Source organism: Andrographis paniculata, unplaced genomic scaffold, assembly GCF_009805555.1.
Source record: "Andrographis paniculata isolate CXL003 unplaced genomic scaffold, ASM980555v1 Contig55END, whole genome shotgun sequence".
Lineage (NCBI taxonomy): Eukaryota > Viridiplantae > Streptophyta > Magnoliopsida > Lamiales > Acanthaceae > Andrographis > Andrographis paniculata.
Genome location: NW_026137590.1, coordinates 1,830,618 through 1,857,325, shown reverse-complemented (window position 1 = coordinate 1,857,325; position 26,708 = coordinate 1,830,618). Strand labels below are relative to the sequence as shown.

Here is a 26,708-nt window from a genome sequence, read left to right as displayed (position 1 = left end):
GTAGATACAAAAATTTAGTTAAAGTATAATCGGTAGATAATTAAGAAGTGTATTAGTAAAAATAATTATTATTTAGTAAAAATAATTATAGATTAAGATAAATAAATAGTTTAATTAAAATTAAAAAAATTATAAAATTTAAAATTTAAAATTGTGATTAAAGTGCATAATTATATTTTCAAAAATAAAAAGGACAAGTTACATAGAATAAATAAAAATAAAAGAATATAGACAAATTATATACGACGAAGAGAGTAATAAAATAGTATGCTTTATTCATGTTATACACAAAAAGTAATAATAATAATAAAAATAAGGATAGCAGGATCTTAAAGGAAGTCAGACACGAAGTCGGATGGAAAATGAGAAAAATTTGCGCTCAGGTCGGTTGGTCCTCAGTCGGATCGGCAGGTCGGAAGGTCCGCGGTCGGATAGGCAGGTCGGTTGGTCCTCGGTCGGTTGGTCCGCAGTCGGATAAGTAGGTCGGTTGGTCCTCGGTCAGATAGGCAGGTCGGAAGGTCCGTGGTCGGATGGGCAGGTCGTTTGGTTAGCGGGTCGGATGATCCATAGGTCGGAAAGTCTGTAGGTCGGATGGTCTACAGGTTGGAAGGTTTGCGGCTGGAACAACAAATCGGAAGGTCTGTGGTCGGACCAACAAGTCGCTTGGTTGGGGCGACCATTGAATCGTCTGGAGAGATCAGATGTTGGTCGCTTGATGGGCGACCAATAAGTCGTTTGGTCTAGTAACCAGTTAGTCTCTGGAATGGTCGGTCAGGCCAGTTGAGTTCTGGAATTGGTAGAAGCGTTTGGCGAGACGGTGTAAGACACGTGTCGACAAAGGAGGACCTTGTGGACGGTTGCCGTAACCGCCCAGACGTTTCAAAACGTTTCATTGTGGGCGGTTGACGGCGGTTGTTGGCGACGGTTCTGAAACGTTTTCTTGAAGGAATATTTAAGGATGCGGATTTTTTATCTTCAATCATCTTCAATAGACATCAAATAGAGAATTGCATTTGGGGATCACCATTTTATTTTCCAGTCTGTAATTTTATGTATCCAACAGTGTTTAGAAATTACTAATCTCATGCACTAAATATATCAAATTCGAAGATAATTTCATTTTTTTCAAATTTTACTTTTTTTGTTGAAAAAATAATCAACAACTCTATTTGCATTCGAACATATTTATAGACAATACTGGAATGAAAATTATGGCAATTAGTCTGCCACAAGTTGAACACAAATGCTATATAATAAACCATCCACATCCTGTACACGTTGCAATTATATGTACAACAAATACCATATTTTATGTAAATGACTTTTTATGCATTGAATAATTTTGTACTTTATTAATATGTTACATAAAAAATAATTATTTCATATATTATTGTCAATTTTTCAATCAATTTAAATTTAAATACGAAAAATAAATATATAAAATAATTATTTAACATATATGAGTAAATATTATATATATACATATATATTCTTATTAAATAATTAATGAACAATCATTCTCAAAACAATAAAATTACTCATTACTTTTCAAATATATATATATTATATATATACATCATATACCAAAAATGACAAAATTGCACAATAACCCCTAATAATAAAATTGGACTGCAGTGATGCACTATTTTTGGAACAACGCTAAACTCCAAAAACAGAGTAAAATATAGGATTGGATTTTCATATTTTTCTATTAATCTCCAAAAATTGACTTTTCAACATCCATAGACATTTTTGCAATATTATAAATAGCCAAATCAACTTCATATTAAAAAAAAAAAAAAAAACAACGTAACTTGCCTTATCCGGCCTAATTTGCTGGATATTAAGTTCGACCGAAAGTTTACCCGAATAGCAACGGTGAATTCCCACATTATTAAAAAAAAATGACCTCATGACCGTTATAAAAAAAAATGACCTCATGATCGTTAGGTAAACTAGTGATCTACTAAATTTCCGATGTCTTCAGATTTTGTCTGTCATACATGATTCGCCTGATATATATTATATTACACCGGAAATTTACATACTGGAACTCCAATCTCATCAAAAAAATAACCGACCTCCACTTTGAGCTATCACATTCTAAAATTGACATTCCTATCAAACTTTTCACCACTTTCTTTGTAATGTCATTGTATGATAACAAAATTTCCCACAAATATATCAAGAGCTCTAATATCAATTTATAAGAGTTATAGTCCAAACTAATTAATTTGCAGAACTCCAACGATGTCAAAAAGAACAAAAAGAATAACCAATACAACAATATACATGATTCAACCAAAATACCTATATATTCATGGGAAAAAAAAAAAACCAACTGCACTATCAACATGATAATACAAAATGAAATAGAATAACAATTTGAGAGCCACAATTCACAACCTCATGCAACCTGTCTAAATAAAACCTCTACATAAAACAAAAAAAAACCACAAATAATTCAAAGCTACTTGTATTTGCAATTTTGATACATGTTGCCTGCTACCTAGGGCAACCTATTTATCGATGCCAAGGCTAAAATAGAAGTATATGAGAAGCAAATCACAACGACCAAATAACAAATCTCCACATTGGGCTAAAAAAGTACTCCCTCCATCATTGAAAAAAATAGAAACTCTTTCCTTTTACTAAATAGAAAAATAAAAATAATTTTGATAACCAAAAAAAAAAAAAAACGGGCATAAATTTAGATAACTGAAGTAGTATATGATATGCAATGTGGGACAACCAAACAACAATGTTAACATAGCATCCAATCGTGATAATTACCAACAGTCGTGGTACTTACCAACAAGAAGTCAACAATTCAACTCGTTACTTTTTCTTTTTTCTTACCACAAGGTGATAGATACGATACCTGTTTGAACTTCTCATACATTCACATCTTCTAATTCTCTTCCTCTGCCTCTTTCTTTACAGAATAGTATTAGCATATAATTTGAGCTCTTTCAGAATCCAACAAATTTGTACTCTCCCCTCACTTCTTACAACCTTGTCTTGCCTTCTTGTCGTCTTCCAATTTCATCATCAACTCAAATAACAATGCTCAGCACCATGTGTTCTGCTCAATCTCTGAACTGAATTATCGGCATTTGCCATACCAAAAAATCCACCAAAGTTTCAATCCAATATGTACTTGTTAATCATAGTCTACATCTGTGCCAGTTCTCGCAGTGTCTCTTGTACTATTTCGAGAAATTCCCTGCCTGAGAAGATGGCCTTCTTCATCATACACATCAAGTTCTTCGCACGGGGCAGGAAAAATTTTTCCGACCACACGTCCTTGGATAAAAGAACACTGGAAGATTCGCTTTTTCTTGTAAGTTATTCCAACTGACATGTTGCGGAAAGTAATGTTTCTGACAGGGATCTCAGGGCTCCCATAGATACGAACTGGGATTCGAACTCCCTGTCCGTGAATCCTGTCAAAGTTAATGTCTTCAATATGTGGAAGGGCGTTTGGGTCATAGCCTTCGTCCGGGTGTTCATTGTAATCAGTCTTCATTACAATGCCCACCCTAACATTGTCTAAGGTAAGGTTTCGGTAGGTTACTTGTCGGACATATCCACCCCTGCCAGGACTTGTCTTGATTCTAACACCTCGTTTTGAGCTCCAAACAAGAAGATTCTCAATGATTACTCTTGAGACTCCACCAGACATTTCACTGCCGATTGAAACTCCTGCACTGTTGGACACAAATGTATAACAGGATAAATTTGCAATATTCAGATGTATGGTGTGTCCATCGCCACAAAAACATATGCATTATTCAAAAGATACAACTTTAAAAAAATTAACAATTTCTCTTTTACAAACATATGTGCATATATATATATATATTATGAATCAACAATCATTCAATGTTATGCAAATCAAAACTCAATGTTCGTACTGGCAGGACCTTGTAACCTGCACTGCTGAACTACAAAATCAATCTTATTCTTTTTTTATTATTATTATTATTATGAAGCATTCTCTTTGGTATATATGTGATACTGGATTGCAAGGACTAAAAACATTCACACACAAGGCATATATTTAATAAATTCTCAGCATCCCCCCCCCCCCCCCCCCAAAAAAAAAGGTTATACCCATCCCTGACTCATTTATGTTAAAGAAATAAATATGTTTTAGTCTTCATTTATATGAAATTTTATTTGTCCTTCCGCGACACTTTTCTTTCCTCATCAAAATATTTCATAAACATATTTTGAGTTTAAATTCATCCATTTCTTAAATATTTTTAGTTTCCGTTAAATTGAACAAAAAATAAGACACTTAATATATTCGGAGTATATTTCTTATTTAATTATTTCATTTATATTTTAATATAATATTTTCATGTGAATTATAGATTACATAAGTAAACTGATGAACTCTTAAGACTAACAGATAAGACAATATGTTCCATTTTAATTTAGCATGTTCACATGTGCCTAGCACTCATGAGAATTATCCGAGTCAGGATTTCATACTATTTCCTAATTCACATTTCCAGGCCTTTTCCAAGATCACATACCGTATTGAGCCACTCTAATAAGCACATGCACAATGAAGCAGTACAACCTACAAAACTCTCACCTTATCATTGAGCGCACGATGACATTACGTATGAGAATATCAGTTGAAGGTCTCCCGTAAGCAATTCCATACTGATCCCAGCCACTTTTGATTGCAATTGCATCATCACCAACACTTATATAACAATTCTCTATCAACATACTCGTGCATGAATCTGCAGAAACCACAAAAGTCCAGAGATTAATCGGCCAAGATATTGACTATGGCCATATACATTGTATAATAGTGTTTCCCAATTATATTTGATATTCACTGATATTTGAATTTGGCCATATACCCAGTATACATGACTAAGTTCCATACTTTCAATGTTTATCCAATTAAATTTTCAGAAAAAAACAATAAGAACTCATTAACCAATTAACAAGCAGCAAACCGGGGCCTTAATATATAACCTTTTTTTTCTGCTTAGAACCTAGCATACACCAGCAGTTGAACTTGGAAGTTCTAATCTCCTTCTCATAGATTAAGTTCCGATTTTAATAATGAAATATGTGAGGTAAATTATGCTATCCCTTAAAGAAAAAGAAAAAAATGTTACCAGGATCAATTCCGTCAGTGTTTGGCGCACCAGAAAGCGGAGCTAATATCGTAACATTTCTGATAGTAACATTCTGACAATCATAAGGATGAAGAGTCCAGAATGGAGAGTCACGGAGAGTTACATCTGATATATGTATGTCCCTTGACCACATAAGCTGAATCAGGGGACCCCTAGTGTGATTCAATTGTTTCTTACGATACTTAGTCCACCACGTCTGACCTTGTCCATTGATGGTACCATTGTGTCCTGTCAGTGGATAATCAGACCACAAGTAAGATGACATGCTCGACCTCACAAAAGACATCAAACATGATCAACACCTTGGCTTATACTCCAAAACAAATTTCATCTGAAAAAACAACAAAAGTACCTGTTATCACAATATCCCTCAAGTTTTGACCATGGATCAAACTTCCATATCGTGGTCCAGCCCGTTCTCTTCCATAGCCATAAGATGGCAAAGGAGGTAATAGTGGCCAGTAGCTTTCATCCTGTCCAATCCAACAAGAACATGTTTACCATATCAGAAGGTGTTACTCGCTTTAACTCCACTTTCTTTTAGTTTCAGATGGACACAGTAGGACTTCTATGAGTAACCATGCGTTGCTACAGAGGTAGCATGTTGTTAGGAATTGAACAAGAGCATATATGGTACAGGCAAGTTATTTCATAACATGAACAGAATATCGTATTAGATATTTAATATCTGTATATATATATATATATATAGTGAGATTCATTATAAGATTAGACTGTGTTCCAAACCAGGAAACATAGTTAAGACATGAAGCAACGATAATCTTCTAGCACAGAGTGGCAAGTGTTTTTGTGGTCATCCAACTTCAGATAAGAATACGTGTACTTCTGAATTGGTAAAAAATATCTTCGTTGTGAATTAGTTGCCAAGACAAGGCAGAGAAAATACAATAAGCAAATATGTCAACTTTTCTGTAAATTTCACATCTTAATTGGTGACAATTGGGAAACAAGAACGCTTTTTGATCCAAAACCCATGGTTTCTCAGATGTTTCTTTCCATCATCAATAAAAAAACTTACATTTCAAGTATGAGCGGAGGAAAGTTGCAGTGTTTCTTTTAAACAGATTAGGAAATACAGTTAACGCAATTTCCTTCCTATAATGATAATCGCCATTCTGCCATCTTAAAAAGCTCGCTCCAAAAGAAGCTGCCATACCTGATAATCCAGTTTATGTTTGAAAACAGTGCACAACAGGTGTGATGGCTTTACAACTTCATGCTCTGATAAGAGAAATATATAGACTCACATGATTAGAAGTAGTGATTTTACCATTATACGCATGGCAAAGTTCTAAATTTGTCAACATTTTCCGAATTTCATCTTGAGATGGCAAACAATGTAAGCAACAACCAATGAACAGTCCCAAAAAATGCAGGAAATTTCTAGCTTAACCTGCTAAATCCATTAATGCATATTCTATCACCCTCTATGTGTATATAATTAAATAAAATGCAAGTGTGGATTTCCTACTTAAGAGTAGGCTGTAAAGCCTAAGTTAAGTTTGTAACTATCATAATATTTGGAAGTGCTCCCCAAGGGATGTGATTTCCGTCCAATGATAACTCTATTGATTGTGCCTTAAGCTATTGAAGGAGTGGAGTCTATGCTATTAAAGCCTTTTTCTTCTGATGCTGTAGTAGAATCATGGAATGGATGGAAAATTCAGACCACTGAAAAAAAAAAAAACATACTCCCTCCGTCATGCAAATGTGTGCTCATTTGACCGGCCACGAGTTCGAATAAAAGTGAGTAATAATTGTTAAATTTTTCTTTTATAGTAAAAAACAGTACAAAAGTAAAATTATTTTTTACTTAAAAAAAAATGAGAATATTTTTCGATGACAATCGAAAAAGGAAAGTGAATATAAATTTGAATGACGGAGGGAGTAATAGATAGAGTGAAGCGAGGACACAAGACCAAGTACAAACCAACAACATCCAGTAGTAAGTAGTTTACCAATGACATGACCACTAACAGTGGAGATGTTCACGCATTTGTCAAGGTATGAGCACAGTGAACCTTGACAATCTTGATCTAAGGAAAGCTATGCAGGTTTTAAATCTATATTAGAATTAGTATTAGATTATACCTGGTACTATTCAGTAATTAGTAAGTGGTAGGGTTAACAAGTGTTAAGAAGGAATCCGGGCATCCAACCTAAAACCAATTGGTGATAGGTGGAGTGGCCCTCACCCTTATATATTAGGGGAGATCCCACACATTTAGCAATGTGGGACAATATTCAACACTCCCCCCTCGAGATAATAATCTCAAAAATCCATACAGGATCCAAACCCAATATGGGCACCATGGCTCTGATACCATGTTAAGAAGGGATCCGGACATTCAACCTAAAACCAATTGGTGATTAGGTGGAGTGGCCCTCACCCTTATATATTAGGGGAGATCCCACACATTTAACAATGTAGGACAATATTCAACAATAAGGAGAAACAGTCGAGTTTGATTAGAAATGGAAGTAGCTCTATCTGGCTTACTAACTTTTAATCTCCACTATCCTCTCTAGAATTTATAGAACAAGTGAATAAAGCTAAAAACTATAAGAGAACAAAAATGTCTAGTGCCTACAATTTCTATTTGCAAGAGTTTATCATGTGGTTGTATTCCTACACATGATATAAGAGCAAAAAATGTATGCCTGTTATCGAATGAAAAACTCATTACAGTTCACTTTCATAGCCTCTATGACAGTTTGAGAACTCTCAAGTACAATAGCCAAGTGCAATACTCCTAGGGTGTGTTTGATACAGAAAAATGAGGCCCATAATTGAGAGTTGAAGAAATAATCATTTCTCATTCTCTGATTTTATTTCTCTGGTGTCATATACAGAGAAATACAGAGAATTGTATATTGATACAGTATATTTATTTTTATCTTTTGTTTTTTTGTATTATTTAATTTTTATATTTTTTAAAATTATATTATTTCAATTTTATAAAACATCGTATATATTTTATTATTCAAATATTTATTTTTTTACTACTAGTTTTTAAAATTAAACTAAAATTTTATCTTACAAAACATCGTATCTAATTTATTATTTAACTCATTAGTCCTTTATTTTGATCGATTCATCTAAATAATTGCATTTTTTACATTTCTCAACTGAATTATATGTTTACCAAACAAGAGAATTAATTCTCATTAGCTACGAAATTCCTTTTCTCTCTGAAAAATTCTATTTTCTATTCTCATTTATCTTTATAATTACATTCTCTATGCCAAATCCCCTTATTAGTGTAAAAATAAAGAAGAAGAAGTTAATTTTGCTCTCTGTGATTAAAGAAGGTTTCGAATTATGAACATGTTCGAGCATAGTCTACAGGATATGAGAATGGTTGAAGAAGGACTAGGAATGCAATGTGGCATACACATAGATAAAGGGGAATATAAGTGCTACAACATTGCTAAACTAAGTCATCAACAATCTGGGCTAACAATCTTTGAGGTTCACCCAGGAAACTGTGAGGTAAAGCTTAAATCAAGACATTAAAAAGGTTTCACAATCTCGAATGATAAGCATTTGACCTCCAATGTCCAGTGATTTGTATACCAAAAATGGAAAGAAAAGCACGTATTACACATTAGGCAGGTGATTTGTATGCAAAATGAAAAACAAAATTAAACTCATTTTAGAAATTTGTATCTCTTCAAAAACTAACCAAAAGAACTAACATCAGCATCAACATCAACACCAAATAATGACAAAGCAAATAACATAAACACCACAAAAAAAAAGGCCACTCACATCGATTCCGAGAATAATGGCATCTTCTGCGAGAAACAAAGTCATGTGACTGGTGAGGTTAAACGGCGCCGTTAGCCACCGCCCAGGCTCCACATTGAGCTGCCCCCCACCTCGCCTCCGAATTCGGGCAATTGCAGCCTCGAAAGCTTTCGTATTCACAGTAACCCCATCACCCACCGCCCCGAAATCGGTGAGGTTGAAGACGAATTTCCGAAGCCTGGGAATGGGCCGGGGAGGGGCGCTCCAGAACCTCTCAGTGGCGGACCTTTGGAAGGCGATAATTAGTATGAATCCTAGGGCCCAGGCAAGAGCGAGGACAGTGCGGTGGGATGAAAGGAGAGCTGCGATAGAATCGAGGAAGCGCCTGGAGTGCGGCCGGAGAGTGGTGGTGCGAGGCATGATTCTGGAGGGATCCCCCATTGATTCAAACTTAGGTAGCTACAGATCGACAGGCAAATGCAATTCAGCAGTGATTATTGTTGACGAATCGATGATCTGGGGGTGGTGGTGTTGTGTTGCTTTCACTTATTAGACTTGCCCACCATCCGGCTCCAAACCGCCGGTTCTCGAACCGATTCAAACTCAAACTCAAACCCAAACCGAACCGGAACGTGAACCTTTGCCAAGCCGCGAACCGTCGGTTCAAATCGGCTGAGGTACGATTTGGGCGATTTGAACCGGCGGTTCGGCCATTATATACTCCTCCATCCCCTATTTATATATTTATTTGTTTTTGGGAAAAGAGTTTTAACGGTATTAATGTGATTTTGCACTTTAATCATATTTTTAATTTTTAATTTTTAATTTTATAATTTTAATTAAATTTTTTATTTATTTTAATTTTAATTTATAATTATTTTTACTAAATAATAATTATTTTTACTAATACATTTTTTTATTTATAATAATTTCCAATATAACCAAAATTCATCAGTTTTAGTCCCAATATAAAAATCTTATCAATTTTGGTCCCAATATAACTAAAACTCATCATTTTTTGTCCCAATATAAAATTTTATCAATTTTAGTCCCAATATAACCAAAACTCATCATTTTTTGTCCCAATATAATCAAACTTTATCTTTTTTGGTCACACAGTCAACAAACCGACGAAAAATGCTGAGGTGAAAATAAATCAAACCTTGTATTTATATTTGAAGAAATTGCACAATCTTGCAAGTCTACGTCAGCATTTTCCGTCGATTGGTTGACGGTGAGAAAAAAAAAAAGGTTGATTAAATTAAGATATAAAATGATGAGTTTTTGTTATATTTGAACTAAAATTGATAAAAATTTTATATTTGGACCAAAAATGATAAATTTTGGTTATATTAAGACCAAAATTGATGAGTTTTGGTTATATTGGAACGGAAATTGATAAAAAAATAATTATATTAATACCAAAATTGATTATATTGAAACTAAAAATAATTTTTTTTCCTTATATTTATTATTATATCTGAAACGAAAAAAATATAATATAAATAAAATAATATTTATGTAATATATTGTAAATTAGAATAATATTTATAATGTTAATAGATAATATAATTAGTAAAATAAATAAATATTTTTTTACTAGACAAGCCAAAATAAAAAGATAAATAAATTATTAATGAAACAAGAGAGTATATTCTTTGAATAGAAGATGCACAGGATGATGTGTTTCTTTAGTTACAAAATCGTTTTTAGTATTTGGACTTTACAATTCCAAAATACATTTTTTATTTTTACAAAATATTCATTTAAATATTATTTTAACATCAAGCAAAATTAAACACACCACACCCACCCACCCACAGTGTTGGTCTATAAGCAGCCTGTAGAAACGAGTTAGAAGAGCATCTTCTGCTAAAGCCCTAAGGGATGAGGAAGATATCTGGTGAAGTTCTGTCTTCGAAGCCCGTCTCCCTCTCTCGGGCAGCGAAACTCATCTCCCGCTTCGCCGCCGTCGACAACGGTTCTACACCCGCAATCTTCTTGTATTTGGAACGCACATCCGAAGCCTTCAATCACTTGGTCCAATTCCATAAGAAACCCTCCCAAAATAGCGATGCTGCGGACCGGGAGCGTGTCCAGAAGCTGCAATCGGATTGGTTGGAGAGGAATCTGGAAGGAGGAAAGGGAAATAGTCAGGGAGATAATGGGATGAGTGTTGATGAGACTAACCCTAGTGTCGACGAGGCACAAAATTTGAGTAATGGAGGGGATGAAAGGAAGAAAAAGAAGGAAAAGAAGAGGAAGGGTGATGGAGGGGAGGAGGTGGAGAAGAAGAAAAAGATGAAGAAGAGTGACTTGGTTGATTCAGAGGAGAAGAAGAATGGTAAAAGGAGGAAAAACAAAGGTTCTGATTCATAGGAATTGATTGATTACCGGATGGTAGATTCTTGATGTTTTTAAAGTGTGTTTAGTTTATTGTTGAGGATCAAAAATCTTATATTCAGCTTTGTAGTAATTTGTTACCCTGTCTCTAATTATGTGGGCTGGATTATCTTTAACATTGTCGATTTTAAGCATTTTTTATAACTTCACTGTTGTATTGCTCATATTGTGTCCAATTAAAGCATCACGACGATGATTGTCGTGTTCTTGAATGAGAAATGAACAGCCAGAATTGCATGGTGCGTATAGGTAATGGTTACAATGCTGATTTGGAAAAATCAGTTTACCACCGAGTCCAAATCAACACCCATAATATATACAAACTTCGCATGTTCTTAATATAATAAAGACATGAGCTTTTTGTTCATAATTACATGTGTTGTATAAAGGTATGTCATGTGCTAAAATCAATTATTGTGTGTCCGCCCGGCATGTGACTATAGTATGTGTTGTTAGTTCATGTGTTGTATTTGTATTATATTAACATATACAATATGCCGTCATATTGCTGAATTTTAAATTCAGCACTATAGCCGCTGCCATGCCGTATAACATGTGGCATGCTATGTTAGGAGCTAGTTCCTAGCATGTTTTCTCTCCACCTTTTGTAGCTGATTGGTTCTCAATATATATCAAAGGCCTTCAGTGAATGCCACCTGAAGGGTTACTTGAGGAAACATTTGTGACTATCAAGAATGACGGACTTCAAGTTAGAAGCGACAGAGTATGTTAAAAATATTATGTTGATTTGTAGATTGCATAACGGGTACTTCTTGTCACTAAAAGTATTAAGAACTGCAAAAAAGAAACTTATTGTGTATTTCTTGCAGCAACACGGATTTTGTTTTGGATTTGTGGAATTCGAGCAGGCAAGTTTCAATGCAAAAAACCTTCAAGGTATGTGACATTTTGTTTGTAGCTGGGGTATAACTACTGATGTAATAAATTGCTAATCTCGTTGACTTAGTGTTAATCTTTGCAAGTATCTGAAGGTTCAATGCGTAATTTTATGTCAATTTGGTATGATATGGTTGTGCTATCGTGTTCAATGTGAGTTTGTAAGTGTCATTACCCATTACTTTTGTACTGCAAAAACGTGCTCCTTTTATTGTCTTACACTTACGGACATGTCATTCTTTTCAATTCAATCTTGGGAATGACTTGCCTTATGTTCATGCACTTGTTCATGTATTATAAACTATGAGGTAATTGTTGTGGCTGCTCGATAAGTTTAGGACACTTCCATCTATTCCGCCTCTATCTCCTCCGACTATTGCTCTCGTATTTGATGCAGTGGCCGCCTAAATGCCTCCGACGAGGCAGAGTGGATCTTTGTTGTCGAACAACAAGAATCGATTGTCCTATGGCTAGGTTTGATTTTTTGGGTTGTTTTAATTTTTCTTCAATTCTACCCCAATTTTTATAGGTTTCCTGTGTTCGATTCAGCGTAGGCTCATGGCCATGGCTCCATTTTTGTCGCAATCCTTAATTGGAGTCTTAGGGGTTTTGTCTGACATCTTACTTAACCGTCAATATGTTGGCCGGCTGTGAGTTGTTGCAAGGTAGGTTCAGCCTCATCACCAACCTCAGTATCTGTGGTTTTTATTTCTCTTTTCTTGTGTTTGTTGAGATGTCAAATGTGGTGGTGGTTGTTATTTTGTTCGAGTGATTTAATTTTTATTAATTTTTACATATTTTACGAAAGAAGATAATGTATTTTGATTGAAAATTGTGATATATATTTTTATGTTGTTATTAATTGTCAATTCTTGCAGACAAGAGTTCGTCTCAATGAGCACCTGCAGCTGTTGATTCTTCTTCCACAAATGTCTGGTCTGGTGCACATGATATTCGGGCACTCTCCTACCATGTTCTTCTATCCATTTTTGTTTCTTCTTCTTCTTCTTCTTCTTCTTCTTCATAACATTATCATCCAACACCCGATCGACAGTATATAATGCATGTTCTTTTTGTTACATTGAAGTTAACCATCCCCTTGGTTGTTGGATTTTCTCCCATTTTCAGATAACCTAGGAAATCACGGTTTTTTTATGTTTTTTGTTTGTCACTGGGGCTTGGGATCATCCATCGAAAACTTCAGCAATCTTTGGAAGCATACCAACATGCTGTGAGTATTATTTTAAGTTGATTGGTCTGTATAAATCTTCTGCTACAGTTTCATTATGAGCTTTGTTATTGCTTTGGTTTTTGTTCAACTTATCACGAAAAAGACGCGAGAATGAGGTCGAATTCTGATCTATATTACAACAGTGCTATTGTAAGTCTCTTTGCTCTGTTTGATTTCCATTTGTGTGTGTTTTGGGATGGACACAGTATACCTTTCTTTTGTTTAGAGACATGTTTGTGTTTATGTCTAGCTCGATTTACTTCTTTTCTGCCTCCATAATGGCAGATACATTTTTGTATTTATTTGTACTGTTACCTTGCTGTGTTCTATAACAGTTTCTTGGAGGTTTATACTTGTTATGTTTTCTTTACACTCTATTCTATACATTTATCAATGTTTTGGGGTTTTGACTTCTCATTGTGATTTATGAATATAGGTAAATAAATATCTAGAAAACTATGAGAGGGCCCTAAGTTGATTTGAAGGGATCTTGGCAGGGATGACAATGGCTATGGGACGGGTATAGATGACCTAAGATCCTACTTATATGTATATTGTTGGATCCAAGATCCTACCCAAATTCTAATATTTCCGGGCCCGTACGTACTCGGACTTTACCCATGATTTGTCTGCGAGACCTACTAAATTAAAAAAAATTTAACACAAATTTGATTCGATTTGATTTACTTAATAAATATTTATTATTTCAGAAAAATAAATTAAAATAAATAATAATAATAAGTCTAGTAAGGGATGGTTTGGTATGGGTTGGATTTGTGACCGTGAAGTCATGGTTCAAACCTTCAAACGGCCGTTATTTTTCAAGTGCGGTTTGATTAATTTTTGGTGAGGGATCGGAGAATTTGAATTTATGATCTCACTGTTACAAAAAAATTAGTTAAAAGTTATTTTTTAATTTTTTTTTTTTTTTTTTTTTTAAGAATTCGTAGTAGCTATGAGTGTGTTCTTGGATAAAAGTTATTTTTGTAACTATGAATGTGCATTTTAATTTAATTATAACTTTTTTTTATATTTGTTTAATAATAATATAAAAATAAGATTAGTTTCATACTAATATAAATATTCTTTTATAATATATATTTATATGAAATCATGAAAGTTAGATCGTTAAAAAAATGAAAACAATTGTAAAGTGAATTATATAATTTAATAATTTGTACATATATTATAGTGTGACGTTGCCAAATGCCAAGCTTCCATAAATGTCGCTATAGTAAAATTTTCTACACACCACTGAACTAAACCTTTTTTTTTTTTTTTTTTTTTTTTTTTATGGGTCCATTTATAGTGTTTATTTATTTATTTTAATATTTCTAAAAAGTAAATAAGGGTTGGCCACCGTTAATCATGTGTTCTTTCTCTTGTTAATTAATTGTTCAATACTAATAATAATTAAATAGAAAATAACAATCCAATTAACTTAAATAAATGTAAAATATAGGCATTGAGTGTTTTTAGAAGTTAATATTTCAGTCAAATATATTTAATATAAATATTACTTTGTTCATACAAATATTTTATATAATATAAATAATATTTTCTTTGTTCAAAATAATTGTGCCAATAGTTAAATTAATGCATAATTTATTTATAATAAGCCATTTTTATTAACCTACAATTTATTGAGGATGTTCTAAAAAATAGTAATTAATTTTTGGGATAAATTATATAACACTTTCTTGTATTTTAGTAAAAAATTACAAAATATCATGTGTTCTATTTATTGCGTAAAACTCTATTGTATTAATGTAAAATTTGCACGAAACACTCTTTATCCAAAACTGATATTTGAATCTATGTAACAAATATTACTCCAATATTTAGGTTGTATAATTTTGATTACTCTTGTCCACAAAAAAATAAGTTCATATTAGCTTAACACGAATTTTAATGAATATATATTATAAGGGTAATTTGGTTTTTATATATCAAACTATCATAAACTTCATTAAAATATAATATGTATCAAACTTTGTAAAAAAAAAAATATTTACTTTTTAAGTGGACGAATAGAATATATTTTTAAAAAGAAAAATAATTGTTACATAATAAAGAAAGTTAATAGGAAAAAAAAAAAAAAAAACTTAAAATCTTGTGTTAAATTTTGATTTTGTGATTAGTACTTTTAGATAAGATGATTGTTAAGAAAATAATACTTTTTCCATCTGATTCTAAGGGTTTCATTTACCTTTTACGTCATTATACTTAACATTAAAAATATCTTTATATTTGTATAATTTTTTACACAAATATCATTATAATAGTATTATAAGATACTAATATAAGTATTTTGCTATTGTCCCTTGATTTGTAGTACATTTTTATATAACAGTTAATATTCAAATATCAACACATAAAAAGTAAATGAGACACTTAGAGCCGGACGAAGATAGTATAATTTTATAAATATATTGAAGATTGTATTATAAAAGAAGAAGAAAAAACTAAAAATAAATATGTAGCTAAAGTAAGCACAGCAATAATAATTCAACAATAAATCCAAATTTAGAAAAATAAATAAAATATAAAAATCATACAAGTGACTAGTATCATAATAAAGAGTGAAAATTTGGCGACAATTGCGGTACAACACTGTGTTAAATTACAAGAAACTATACGATGTTATTAAATGAAATAAATACTCCCTCCGTCCCATGTAATATGGGTGTATTACTATAAACACGAGAATTTAGGTAAAATATAATTAGTAAATAATTAAAAAAATATATTAGTAAAAATAATTATTATTTAGTAAAAATAAAATTATAAATTAAAATTAAGATAACTAAATAGTTTAATTAAGATTAAAAAAAATTAAATTTTAAATTTTAAAATATGATTAAAGTGTATAATTAATTTTCTAAAAAAAGAAAAAACAAATTATGTGATTAAGACGAAAATAGAAAATAAGGACAAATTATTTGCGAGGGAGAGAGTAATTAATATTAATATCATACAAATAAAACACAAGAAATAAGAGTACACAATATATTTTTATAAAACATATTTTAAATATAAATAGACAATGCACACTTTTATTCAGCATAGTATATATTTTCTTCCCAAGTAAAGTGTCTGTTTTTTCTATTTCAGTCGGATCTACATAATTTGTCATTGTCTTTTTTTTTTTTAAAATATAATTACACTTTAATCGTATTTTAAGTTTCATAATTTAATTTTTTTAAAAAAAAATTAACTAAATTATTTAGTTGTCTTAATCTTAATTTACAATTATTTTTATTAATACAATTTTTAAATATTTACTAATTATGATTTAGACTTTTTGTGGGACGAAATAATTAAAAAAAGGTTATTGCTTATTTTGAGTAGTAACTAAATATTTTTCCAATAAAAGGGAATAAAAAGAATGACAGAACTATTCCCTGTAAATCCAGACAAAGCTTGTCTTAACTGTGCACCTAATTCACACTATTCTAGATTACCTAATTTAATAACTAATCATTTTTAATATTTTTATTAAAATAATCAAGACCATGTGTATGCCTTGGGGTTAATCCCCTCCTATATCTAGTTAGTCTTTTCATACTATATATCATTAGGTTAAAATTATAACGAGGGGCAAAAAGGTATTTCTATTTTTATTGGGTTGGGGGACGCGGTAACGGGAAGGGGCAATTTGGGGAATTCATAGGTAGTCGGTCAGTTCACTATCTATATTCTATCATGAGCTTTATATAAAGCGAACGGTGCATAGCGATGGCGTCCTCGAATCCAAGTTGCGCGAGGGAAGTCAGTTTCTGCCAAGGCAGCAGGAGAGGCGAAGAAGGTACGGATTGCATTTTCAGAGGCAGAGGCGATAGAACGAATTCGTTTTCAGTAAGAACGGTGAAGCTCGAGCGCGGCCGATTGCAGGTAATTGAAGAAGTTATGGCGTGGTTTTTTGTGTTGTAGTTTCGGCAATAGAAACTGTTGTGTGTGGTTTTTTGATTTGGTGTGGAGGTTTTCGATTTTCGATTTTCCGATGCTGGTTTGGATGTTGATCGAGGCGGTTTTTTGTTATGGTGTTTTTGTTAAATTAGTAGTTATTTGAGGAAAAACGAGTCTGTGAAATTGACGTCTGAGCTGACGTCCAGGTTTGAGATTTGTTTGAAGAACTCTGTCTTTCTCGATAAGTTCTCACAGCTCGTGGTAGTTAATCGTGATACATGTTAATGAGGAGTAACTATGAAGAATGATTTTGAGTAACTTTTTGTTCCTTGATTTGTTCGTTTCGTTCTCGTTTTTCTGTCTAGGGAGAGAGATTTTCTCATTGTTGTGGCGGTTTTAATCGTGCAGGAAGTGCACGACAATCAAAAAGGGGAATCGGATTGCAGCCAAGAATAAATACGTAAATTGGTACCACTGGGTAATTCACTCATCAACAACGCTAAAATCGTTATTTTACTACTACCTGAGATTTATTGCACATTTCGCATTATTTTTTGATTGTGCTATTTCATGTATCTATGTATGACTTGAACTTGGGGATTGACAGGATTGACAAACTGTTTTGTTTGTATCACTACTCACTACCTAACTTGAACAGGGAAATATATACTTGTGCATATGACTTCAGTTATTTATTATCATATATTTTCCCTGTTTTGTATTGCAGTTTGCTAGTCCTCTGTTCTATAGAGGGTAATTGCTTTGAAGCCATTGATGGGTTCAATCAATGAAGTTGCCTCAGAAACAAGTTCCAGCAAACCCCCAGGAATTGGACTAATAGAATACATTAAAAAGTCGCCTCTCTCCTACAAAACACATCAGGCTATTGTCCTAATAGTAACTTTCTTGGCATACTCAGCTTATCATGCTAACAGGAAGACAGCCAGTGTTGTGAAGAGTGCCCTTGATCCACAATCTCCAGACAGAGACCAGCATTCCATCATCTTCTTAACAAGAAGGGATCCATGGTTGCTGGGATCTGGATGGGCACCATTTAAGGGTCAAAATGGAACAGAGTTGCTCGGTGATCTGGACGTTGCTTTTCTCTTCGCGTACGCCATGGGAATGTTCTTTTCAGGACATATGGGAGACAGGATGGATCTCAGGATATTTCTGACTACAGGAATGGTTGGAACCGGCATGTTTAGCATCCTCTTCGGAATCGGATACTGGGCAAACATCCATGTTTTCTACTACTATTTGATCGTCCAGATGCTTGCAGGATTGTTCCAATCCACTGGATGGCCTTCAGTCGTAGCCGTTGTGAGCAATTGGTGTGGGAAAAAGAAGAGAGGGCTCGTTATGGGAATATGGAATTCTCATACATCTCTAGGCAACATTACAGGTTGTATTGTAGCTTCCACACTGTTGAAGTACGGATGGGGATGGTCCATGGTTGCCCCTGGTTTAGGTATTTTCTTAATGGCCATTCTGCTCTTCTTATTCCTACCGGTAAGCCCCGAGTCGGTTGGCGCTGATACAGATGACGAAAACAATCTCCTCTTAGCCCAAAAAGAAGGGGATAATACTACGACACCTCTCGTGAGAACAACTTTAGAAGAGAACAACGACGCCGTGGGATTCATAGAAGCATGGAGAATTCCCGGTGTTTCGACATTTGCGTTATGTCTTTTCTTTTCTAAATTGGTGGCATATACGTTTCTGTACTGGCTGCCATTCTACATTAGTCACACAGGTAGGTACTCGAATCTCTCCCCCCATTTAATTCTTCGTTCTACAGCTTCCCCATCGTGATAAAGTACGTTTTTCTTGTGATTTCTACAGCTATTCAGGGGAGATACTTATCGAACGAGGAGTCTGGAAACTTATCGACAGTTTTTGATGTCGGAGGAGTGGTTGGAGGGATCCTTGCAGGCCACATTTCAGACCATCTAAACGCAAGGGCCATAACAGCCGCAAGTTTCATGTACTGTGCGATACCTGCCCTCTTCTTCTACAGAAGCTATGGGCACGCATCGATGACTTGGAACGTCATACTCATGTTTATAACGGGATTATTTGTGAATGGACCCTATGCCCTCATAACCACAGCAGTTTCTGCCGATCTAGGGACACACAGTTCGCTAAAGGGCAATGCACGTGCCCTAGCCACGGTCACTTCCATTATAGACGGCACAGGCTCAATTGGGGCTGCCATTGGGCCGCTGCTTACGGGTTATATTTCCGCCAGGAGCTGGAATGCAGTGTTCACTATGCTAATGGGTGCAGCCCTGATCGCGGGTCTACTTCTTACAAGGCTGGTTATGGCTGAGGTGGCCGAGAAAATTCAGAGGCTGAGGACACAAGAAGTTCCTACATCATGGTGCCCTGCGTCGGATGTATGACTATGACTACTACTCAGGTAATATTCCGATAACTCATGTCTGTATATATATGTATGTTTTTGTCTAGATTCAGTTTTTCGACGGAGGTTATATTATTAAAGCGTATGCATGAGAGTTTAGGTCTGGCCAGAAGTGTCTATACAAATAGGGGGAATCATGTTGTTGCACATTCTTGTAGAGTTACAGCGTATACACGACTAAATGGAATGGTCATTAATAGATAGTTCTCTACATTGGATAACTTTTATATTGCACCTCGAATATATGTCTCATAGAATACACAGGAAAGGCGTAGAAAATATTAGGTGAAACCTCGAGATACATAAGCAATCATCTTAATAGTTAAATGACCGATGTATGGTTCAGGCATAATCAACACAACACTTGACCCCCAACGAGATGTAGACATAAAATCACTCTTTCTCACAAAGAGGGTTTGCCCCAGAATTGTGTTGTCGGAAAATCTCATATATACATTTAACCAATAAAACGGAGCGGTCACTAACAGATTGCTAATGTTCTTTACATCGCATATTGGATTGGTACGATAAATAGCTAAAGATAACAGACAAGAAGTGGACAGAAAGCGAGCAAACAGTTGGCACATTATCCTAGCAAGACGACAACGATGACAACTATAATAATGATGCATAAGTGAATCCTTAGCATGAAATTTAAACTACCACAAATCAAAACCCGGACAATGCACAAAAAGTGTTCGGGGAATCCTCTAGAGACATCAGAAATCATCCTAACAGTTAAGCGATCGACTTATTATACAGGCATAACGAAACTGATTCTCCATCCCAAATATTGCAAAAAGGGCGTAGACATAAAATTCCCCTTTCAGAACTCGTAGGCTCCAAGTTTTTGCCACATGCAGCTTAATTCACCATTTCCTTATGAAGTTCGAATCTTCTATAAATTTTCTTGTATAACTGCTCAGTCGAGAATGTTCCAAGTCAGAATTTCCTTTAAAATGAAAGGCGAGCAGTAAATAATGAAACTCTACACGACGAATGAAATATAGCATTTGGACTAAAAGAGACTTCCAAAATTGAACTATAACAAATCAATTAAGGGCATAACCTACATTCCTTCGGGTAGCTATGGCATGGGCGTTTACTAGTAGAGTTCTAGTCAACATCTTCAAGAATCAAGATCCCGATGTCAAGCTCAAGAAAGGGGTGTTTAGAGATAGGTGACGATGTGGAAAGAGAGGAGTTTCAAATACGAATTCCCACATGCGACTTAATACGGAGAAAGAGATTAGAGAAAATCTAAGAAGCTTAATATAATGCCCCCCTAATATGCACACTACCATTTTGCCAAAATTCGGGGGCATATAAGAGATACAATGATCTGATATTAGGAAATCTATAGGGCTCCATTTATTCATGTTTTCAACTCTATTTTCGTACATACAGAAAAAACTTTACTCCTAAACGCAAATCCAAACCTAATTTTCAAGTAAAGATTACTTCAGAAACCTATTTCCTATTCAAAACATCACATCCAGATCTTATTTACGAACAAAATCCAGCACCTATTTAACAAAACACAAATGTGTAAGGTGAATGCAATCTCGACCTATATGTGTGCTAATATCGTATTGTCGAAATTCAGGGGCATATAAAAGATAGGATGATCTGAATAATTCCAACTAAATGTAAGGCACATAACCTAGTTGATCAAATGCCGATTGCCTGTCTTAGGTGTTTGACAATTCAGGCGAACATCCTATTTATTATCGCTATAAGATCATCCCAAAATGCTGTCCGATCCACCCAAGATGGCAGGATTTAGCTTAAATAAGGATACAGAGTTCTTTCTAAACTGTCTCCACCATTTTCAGAAGCTTATGATCTTAAACATCAAATTGAATGGAAATTCATATTCCAAAAGTTATGCAAGCAAGCATTCATAAGCTACTATCAGTGAGATTCTTAATTGATCAGCAACTATACCTCTGCCAAATCGTCTTCAATGAAATCCTCCCTACGGTTTGACATAATCAGAAAGGGAATTTTATGTATATACAGAGAATTGTTAGCTAATCCTAAAATCATAGAAACGAATCCGCGATAGACGACCGAATTAACTGTCATGTATCAGTATCAAAACAGAAACACCAAAGGAAATGGAAAATTTGATCGAAGAAATCGCAAGTGATGTTCTACGGGGACGCACCTGCTGAATCGAATACGAATTCAGGCGGCGGCGTCGTCGTCGCCTGGCTTTTTTGGCTTGCGGTACTTCTCCTCGACTTGCTTGGCGGTGAAGAGCGCTTCATAGACGACCTTCTTGACGTTGGGGATATTGTAATTCTGCGCTATGTAGATTCCGCACACAGTTCCTGATAAGAAGGAGAAGCTGCTCCGAATTATGCCCATCGCCCCACCCGCCCTACTGAATCGAATCGAATCGAATCGGAAAATCTTCTTGGATTGATTAACAGCAGAATGATCGGATCTTTAGGGTTTATGAGAGGAGAGTATTCACTGGTGAGGGTTCGAGAAGAATCGCCATTTCCGTGGTGCATCGATGGTTTGGATTGCAATCAAAGTATTGTTCCGTAGTTTTATTTATTTTTTGTACATCGAAAAATTAACTAAAAAAATATTTCATCGGTTCCAATTAATTGACATCTTTTTAATTTTGTGTCCGTAACCATTAATATATTTTTATTTTGATAAAATTTATTAAATTAAAATATATTTAATAAATATAAAATAATTTAGTTAACGTAATATATAAAATTAAAATCAATTTTGTTAAAAATTTATTTATTTATATCTCTCTCTTAAAAAATATAAATATTTTCAAATAGTATACAAAAACTAAAAGGATAATATTTAAAAAATAAAAATTTCATTTTAATTTTTCCCCTATTTTACCCTTTTTAGAGAATTTGTTATATTTGTGAATGTAAGAGAGGGAATATGATTAGTGAATTCTTATTGATTCGGAATCCCCCTCCCCTTTTTTTTTATAAAGTGGAAATTGAGCCATTTTTTATTTTTTATAATGTAAAAATTAGCAGCAGCCACATGAGAGTGCACACTAAGGGTGTGTTTGTTTAGGGGTTTGGATTTTGAGTTGAGATTTGAAAAGTAAAAATTTTGAATTTAAATAGTTGTATGATGTGATATAAATATGTGTTAATGTGATGTTTTGAATGTAAAATTGATTTTTCGTATAATATAAAAAATAAAAAATAGGTGTTTGATTTGATATTTTTGGTGAGAAAATTTTGGATGAATAGTGGGATTTTGTCCAAATCCATCAAACGAACACACCCTACGTGAACTTTGGACGAAACTAATACCCTGCAATTTAAATTCGACAAAACAAGTCATATTAGACAAATTATATACTTTTAAAAAAATATATAAATTCTAAATATGAAAAAAAAATCGAAGTCGACTGTTAAAAGAAATTTATTAATTTTAATTTTAATATTAAAAATACTTGTTAAGTTTAGTTCTATTGTAAACACTTTTAATTCATTTTAGTTTTATCATTGAAAAACTAATAGAAAACGTTGATCGGCGTAACAAACGAAATCCAACTTGATATTTACGGGATGGTCTAGTGGTGTGGAGGTGAAGTTATGACCGTAAAGTTATGAGTTCAAACTCCCGACTTAGTGTGCACTTTCGAGTAGCGGCTACGTCAGATTCCCTTATATCATCATCCATATCTTTTGTTTATTTTTCCGTAGTTAGATTAAAATTGATTAAAATTATGTATAATGAAAACTAAATTAATAATTTTTTATATAAAGACAAAAATGGATTTTTTATTTTTTCTTTTCTTTCGTAGAACCAATTTTGATTTTGTTTTCCTCCCCTTAAAGATAACTTTCAACTATATATTCTACAGCATAAATAACAATCAAACATGTTTCCGTCCCCTCGCCCGCTTCATCTATTTAAATTCTGAATATTTAAAATTTAAACCGTTGAAAGAATTTAAATACCACAAGACGATTCTGCAACCGCCACGACGGTCCGCCGCCGGGAACAGAAAAGTTGCGGCGGTTCCGCCGCGAAGCTTCTCCGTTATTTATAATCTCCAAAATCTACAGTTCATCATTTCTAGCAACCAGTAAAGCGAAGGATAGAGAGGAAAAGGATGTCTCGGAGCTTACCTTTTTTGCGGAAGAAACTGCTCGAATTGGAGACCGCGCTCGCCGACGCCGGCGGCGAAGATTCCGGCCACCTCCATGACTTCGACGAGCGGATCCTCTTCCTTCAGAAACTCCTCTCGGCGGAGCTCTCGTCGCATCCTGAAGCCTCCGATCAACTCCGCGAAATCGAGCACCGACTCGCTAAACTCAAGGTCGCCTTCCGCGATTGGATCCTCCGGTCAAGAAATCGTGAGTTAATTGTATGCGATAATTGCACAGAGGTGTTCATGTGCAACGATTCTCCGATTTCAGAGGAGGAGAGTTTTTCCTGCGAGAAGTCGCCGGAGAATTGCTCCGATTGCGAAGATCTGGCGGAGGAGAAGGAGAAGCGAAATCGGAGCGTGTTATGGAAGTATTTTGGTGCGTTTGGGTGTGGTGTTATTGTCGGTGCAATCTGCGCGGGGGAGTGCTTTTCGTGTTCTGTACGGTTCACACACTGCGAAGAATTTTCAGTTCCGCCGACCTGAACCTGATTTTAAGTGTGGAGTGGCCACGCCGTGGATGTTTGGTGTCGCCGGCGACCGGAGCTCCGGCAATCCAGATATGCACCTGCTTTTGTTGTAGGTTAAAAAAAATGTTTTTCCTTTTGGTTTTTATTGTGTTTTTTTTTTTTAATTAAATAATATAAATAACATATCATAATTTATTTACATTTCCATATACATCTTATAATTTTATTTTTTTGCATCGATTCGTCTAATATATGTATATATATATATTTTAAAAATTAAATTATATTTGTAAAAATTCGTTGCCAACAATTAGAAGTCACATGTAGCTATTTGATACAATTTCTTGTTGTAATTATTTTGTATGTTAACACATTCTATACTTCATTCCTCAGTCAGTTCATCTGAGTTAGAAATAAAAAGAAATAATAATAATACTTTTATTATAAAATAGAAAAAAATAATTGATGATATCTTTAAAAATCTAATTAGTAATTAAAAAAAAAATTGTAATTCAAATTTGAACAAAAATAATAATTAACACTCAATTTTTTATTTTTTCAAATATAGTAATATAACAGACCTTTAGGAAGTAAATTAATATATTTGTAACATAAAATTGTTACATGCATATTATCGTTAACAAGTGTACATGTAAATATTAGTTTACAGGGTATTAGGTTTGTTCCAAGGTTTACTCAGTGCGCACTTCCGGTAGCGGATGCAGGTTCTCACGGCAAAAAAAATTAATTAAATGCCTACAAATGGAGTTGTAATCGAATCTAAAAAAAATCTTTCACTATTAGATTTATTTTTAATCTTAAATTAATCATATTCAATTCGAAATAGTTTTCACATTACTAGATTTATTATTTATTACTTATTATTTTTTTAACATAAATTCAAAGTAAAACATTATATTTTTAATGAACATGTTTCTATCCAACTTTTCTCTCTCAATGATCTCTCGAGTTGTGGTTACGGTGTCGAAGAACTCAATATCTTGCTTTAGAATCGTTTTCAAATATAGGTCTCTTATTCGAGCTGCCTGTCTTTCTCCTATTAATCCAACGCATCATTTGTAGAGGTCGAGTAATTCCCCCGACAACACCTAAGAGCAAACGCGCCTTGCGACCATATTTTGTGAAGTGAAAAAATAAAATCACACAACAAGCATAGTTTGGAGGTCATTCTTCGGATGGTCTTCGACCCGGCCTGGTGAAGCAAGAGGCACAATTGACAAAAAACATTGCTTGAAGGACGATTCCTTCTGCATTGTCATCGCCATAATCGGTATGTTCTTTAAACTCCTAAAACTAATATTTTTATTGAGGATTTAGGCTTTCTTTATGCTTGTTTGGGATTGTGGACTAACATCGAATCAATGTGTGAAAATTAGCAAAAAAATCATGCCGGAATTTGAGTCGATTGCCTGTGTGTACACAGCCCTTCTTGTCGCCGGGTCTTCAATTTCCAACTACAAAAAATAGTATATTTGTAACGAAAATCCGTCCCTAAAGTTAGCTAACGTAATTCTATCCCTAAAGTTAGCTAACTTAATTATATCTCTAATTCCGTTTCGAATGTCACTACTAACGGAAAAAGTATATTTAAAGACAAAAAAAAAATCTCATTACAAAAATAATATTTTCTTGTAGTGTCCCCTTGCTCTTAGACGTTGGCGGGGGAACTGCTGGACTTCTACAGATGATGTGTTGGATAGTAACAGGAGAAAAACGGGCAGCTTGAATAGAAGCCTATACTTGAAAACGATTCTAAGGCAAGATATCGAGTTCTTCGACACCGAAACCACAACAGGAGAGATCATTGGGAGTATGTTAGGCAACACAATTCTTATACAAGATGCCATGGTAGAGAAGGTTAGTGTTGGGTACTCCAGTTTGCGGATAGATAGAGTGTGTTATTTTCTTGTGCGATTTCGGTTTTAGTTTTTCTATTCCAAAAATTTTTCTCTAAAAACATCAGATCGAACACTTATTTTCTATTTATTATATTACACTGAAATTTCATTTTACATTTACATTTAAAATATCACATCGATACATATTTATATATCACATTAAATAATTATTTTAATTTAAAATTTTACTATTTTAATCATGTGTTTCCCTAACAGCTTGAGCTTTTAGGTGAAACGATTATTCTGCGCATCCGACATAATATCAAAGCCGTGAGCAACTGACAGCATGAAAATCCACATTTCTGTTTCTCTTGATTTTAATTGTGGGCACATTATAGTTGATTGTACGTAATCTACAGGC

At 34.1% G+C, this 26,708-nt stretch overlaps 4 protein-coding genes across 8 annotated transcripts; 2 read left to right on the top strand and 2 right to left on the bottom strand.

Moving 5' to 3' along the window:
* Nucleotides 1-2,696: 2,696 nt before the first annotated feature.
* On the bottom strand, nt 2,697-9,453 carry LOC127256528 (probable polygalacturonase). The gene is made up of 5 exons (XM_051282580.1): nt 8,962-9,453; nt 5,521-5,641; nt 5,148-5,396; nt 4,607-4,760; nt 2,697-3,710 (listed from the first exon to the last, which is right to left on the bottom strand). Exons 1-5 carry the CDS (start codon nt 9,379-9,381, stop codon nt 3,164-3,166), a joined length of 1,491 nt encoding a protein of 496 aa, XP_051138537.1. The 5' UTR covers nt 9,382-9,453; the 3' UTR covers nt 2,697-3,163.
* A 1,291-nt stretch (nt 9,454-10,744) lies between these two features.
* LOC127256531 (uncharacterized) lies at nt 10,745-11,507 on the top strand. The gene has a single exon (XM_051282586.1). The coding sequence runs from the start codon at nt 10,828-10,830 to the stop codon at nt 11,317-11,319; it is 492 nt and encodes a 163-aa protein (XP_051138543.1). The 5' UTR covers nt 10,745-10,827; the 3' UTR covers nt 11,320-11,507.
* A 5,716-nt stretch (nt 11,508-17,223) lies between these two features.
* Nucleotides 17,224-20,004, top strand: LOC127256314 (putative glycerol-3-phosphate transporter 1). 2 transcript variants are annotated; one of them, XM_051282271.1, is made up of 4 exons: nt 17,224-17,365; nt 17,789-17,858; nt 18,108-19,136; nt 19,226-20,004. In XM_051282271.1, the coding sequence occupies exons 3-4, from the start codon at nt 18,155-18,157 to the stop codon at nt 19,783-19,785; spliced, it is 1,542 nt and encodes a 513-aa protein (XP_051138228.1). In that variant the 5' UTR covers nt 17,224-17,365; nt 17,789-17,858; nt 18,108-18,154; the 3' UTR covers nt 19,786-20,004. The 2 variants fall into 2 exon arrangements, with proteins under 2 accessions (XP_051138228.1, XP_051138229.1); XM_051282272.1 differs by having other exon boundaries at nt 17,746-17,858.
* Nucleotides 20,005-20,125: 121 nt separating this feature from the next.
* LOC127256315 (uncharacterized) lies at nt 20,126-22,369 on the bottom strand. Of its 4 annotated transcripts, XR_007839832.1 has the most exons (3): nt 21,976-22,369; nt 21,753-21,783; nt 20,126-20,723 (listed from the first exon to the last, which is right to left on the bottom strand). XR_007839832.1 is itself a non-coding variant. In XM_051282274.1 (2 exons), the coding sequence occupies exon 1, from the start codon at nt 22,176-22,178 to the stop codon at nt 21,996-21,998; it is 183 nt and encodes a 60-aa protein (XP_051138231.1). In that variant the 5' UTR covers nt 22,179-22,369; the 3' UTR covers nt 20,126-20,757; nt 21,976-21,995. The 4 variants fall into 4 exon arrangements, 3 of the variants coding, with proteins under 3 accessions (XP_051138231.1, XP_051138230.1, XP_051138232.1); XM_051282274.1 differs by lacking the exon at nt 21,753-21,783 and having other exon boundaries at nt 20,126-20,757; XM_051282273.1 differs by lacking the exon at nt 21,753-21,783 and having other exon boundaries at nt 21,976-22,362.
* Between the last annotated feature and the right edge of the window lie 4,339 nt (nt 22,370-26,708).

What these genes read in the sequence shown, in the direction of transcription:
- LOC127256528 (XM_051282580.1), bottom strand. Translation starts at nt 9,381, where the DNA reads ATGGGGGATCCCTCCAGAATCATGCCTCGCACCACCACTCTCCGGCCG. An exon ending in CACTGACGGAATTGATCCTG is followed by an intron (nt 4,761 to 5,147) that starts GTAACATTTTTT and finishes TGGTTTCTGCAG; the next exon opens with ATTCATGCACGAGTATGTTG. An exon ending in ATCGTGCGCTCAATGATAAG is followed by an intron (nt 3,711 to 4,606) that starts GTGAGAGTTTTG and finishes TGTGTCCAACAG; the next exon opens with TGCAGGAGTTTCAATCGGCA.
- LOC127256531 (XM_051282586.1), top strand. Translation starts at nt 10,828, where the DNA reads ATGAGGAAGATATCTGGTGAAGTTCTGTCTTCGAAGCCCGTCTCCCTC.
- LOC127256314 (XM_051282271.1), top strand. Translation starts at nt 18,155, where the DNA reads ATGGGTTCAATCAATGAAGTTGCCTCAGAAACAAGTTCCAGCAAACCC. An exon ending in ATTCTACATTAGTCACACAG is followed by an intron (nt 19,137 to 19,225) that starts GTAGGTACTCGA and finishes TGATTTCTACAG; the next exon opens with CTATTCAGGGGAGATACTTA.
- LOC127256315 (XM_051282274.1), bottom strand. Translation starts at nt 22,178, where the DNA reads ATGGGCATAATTCGGAGCAGCTTCTCCTTCTTATCAGGAACTGTGTGC.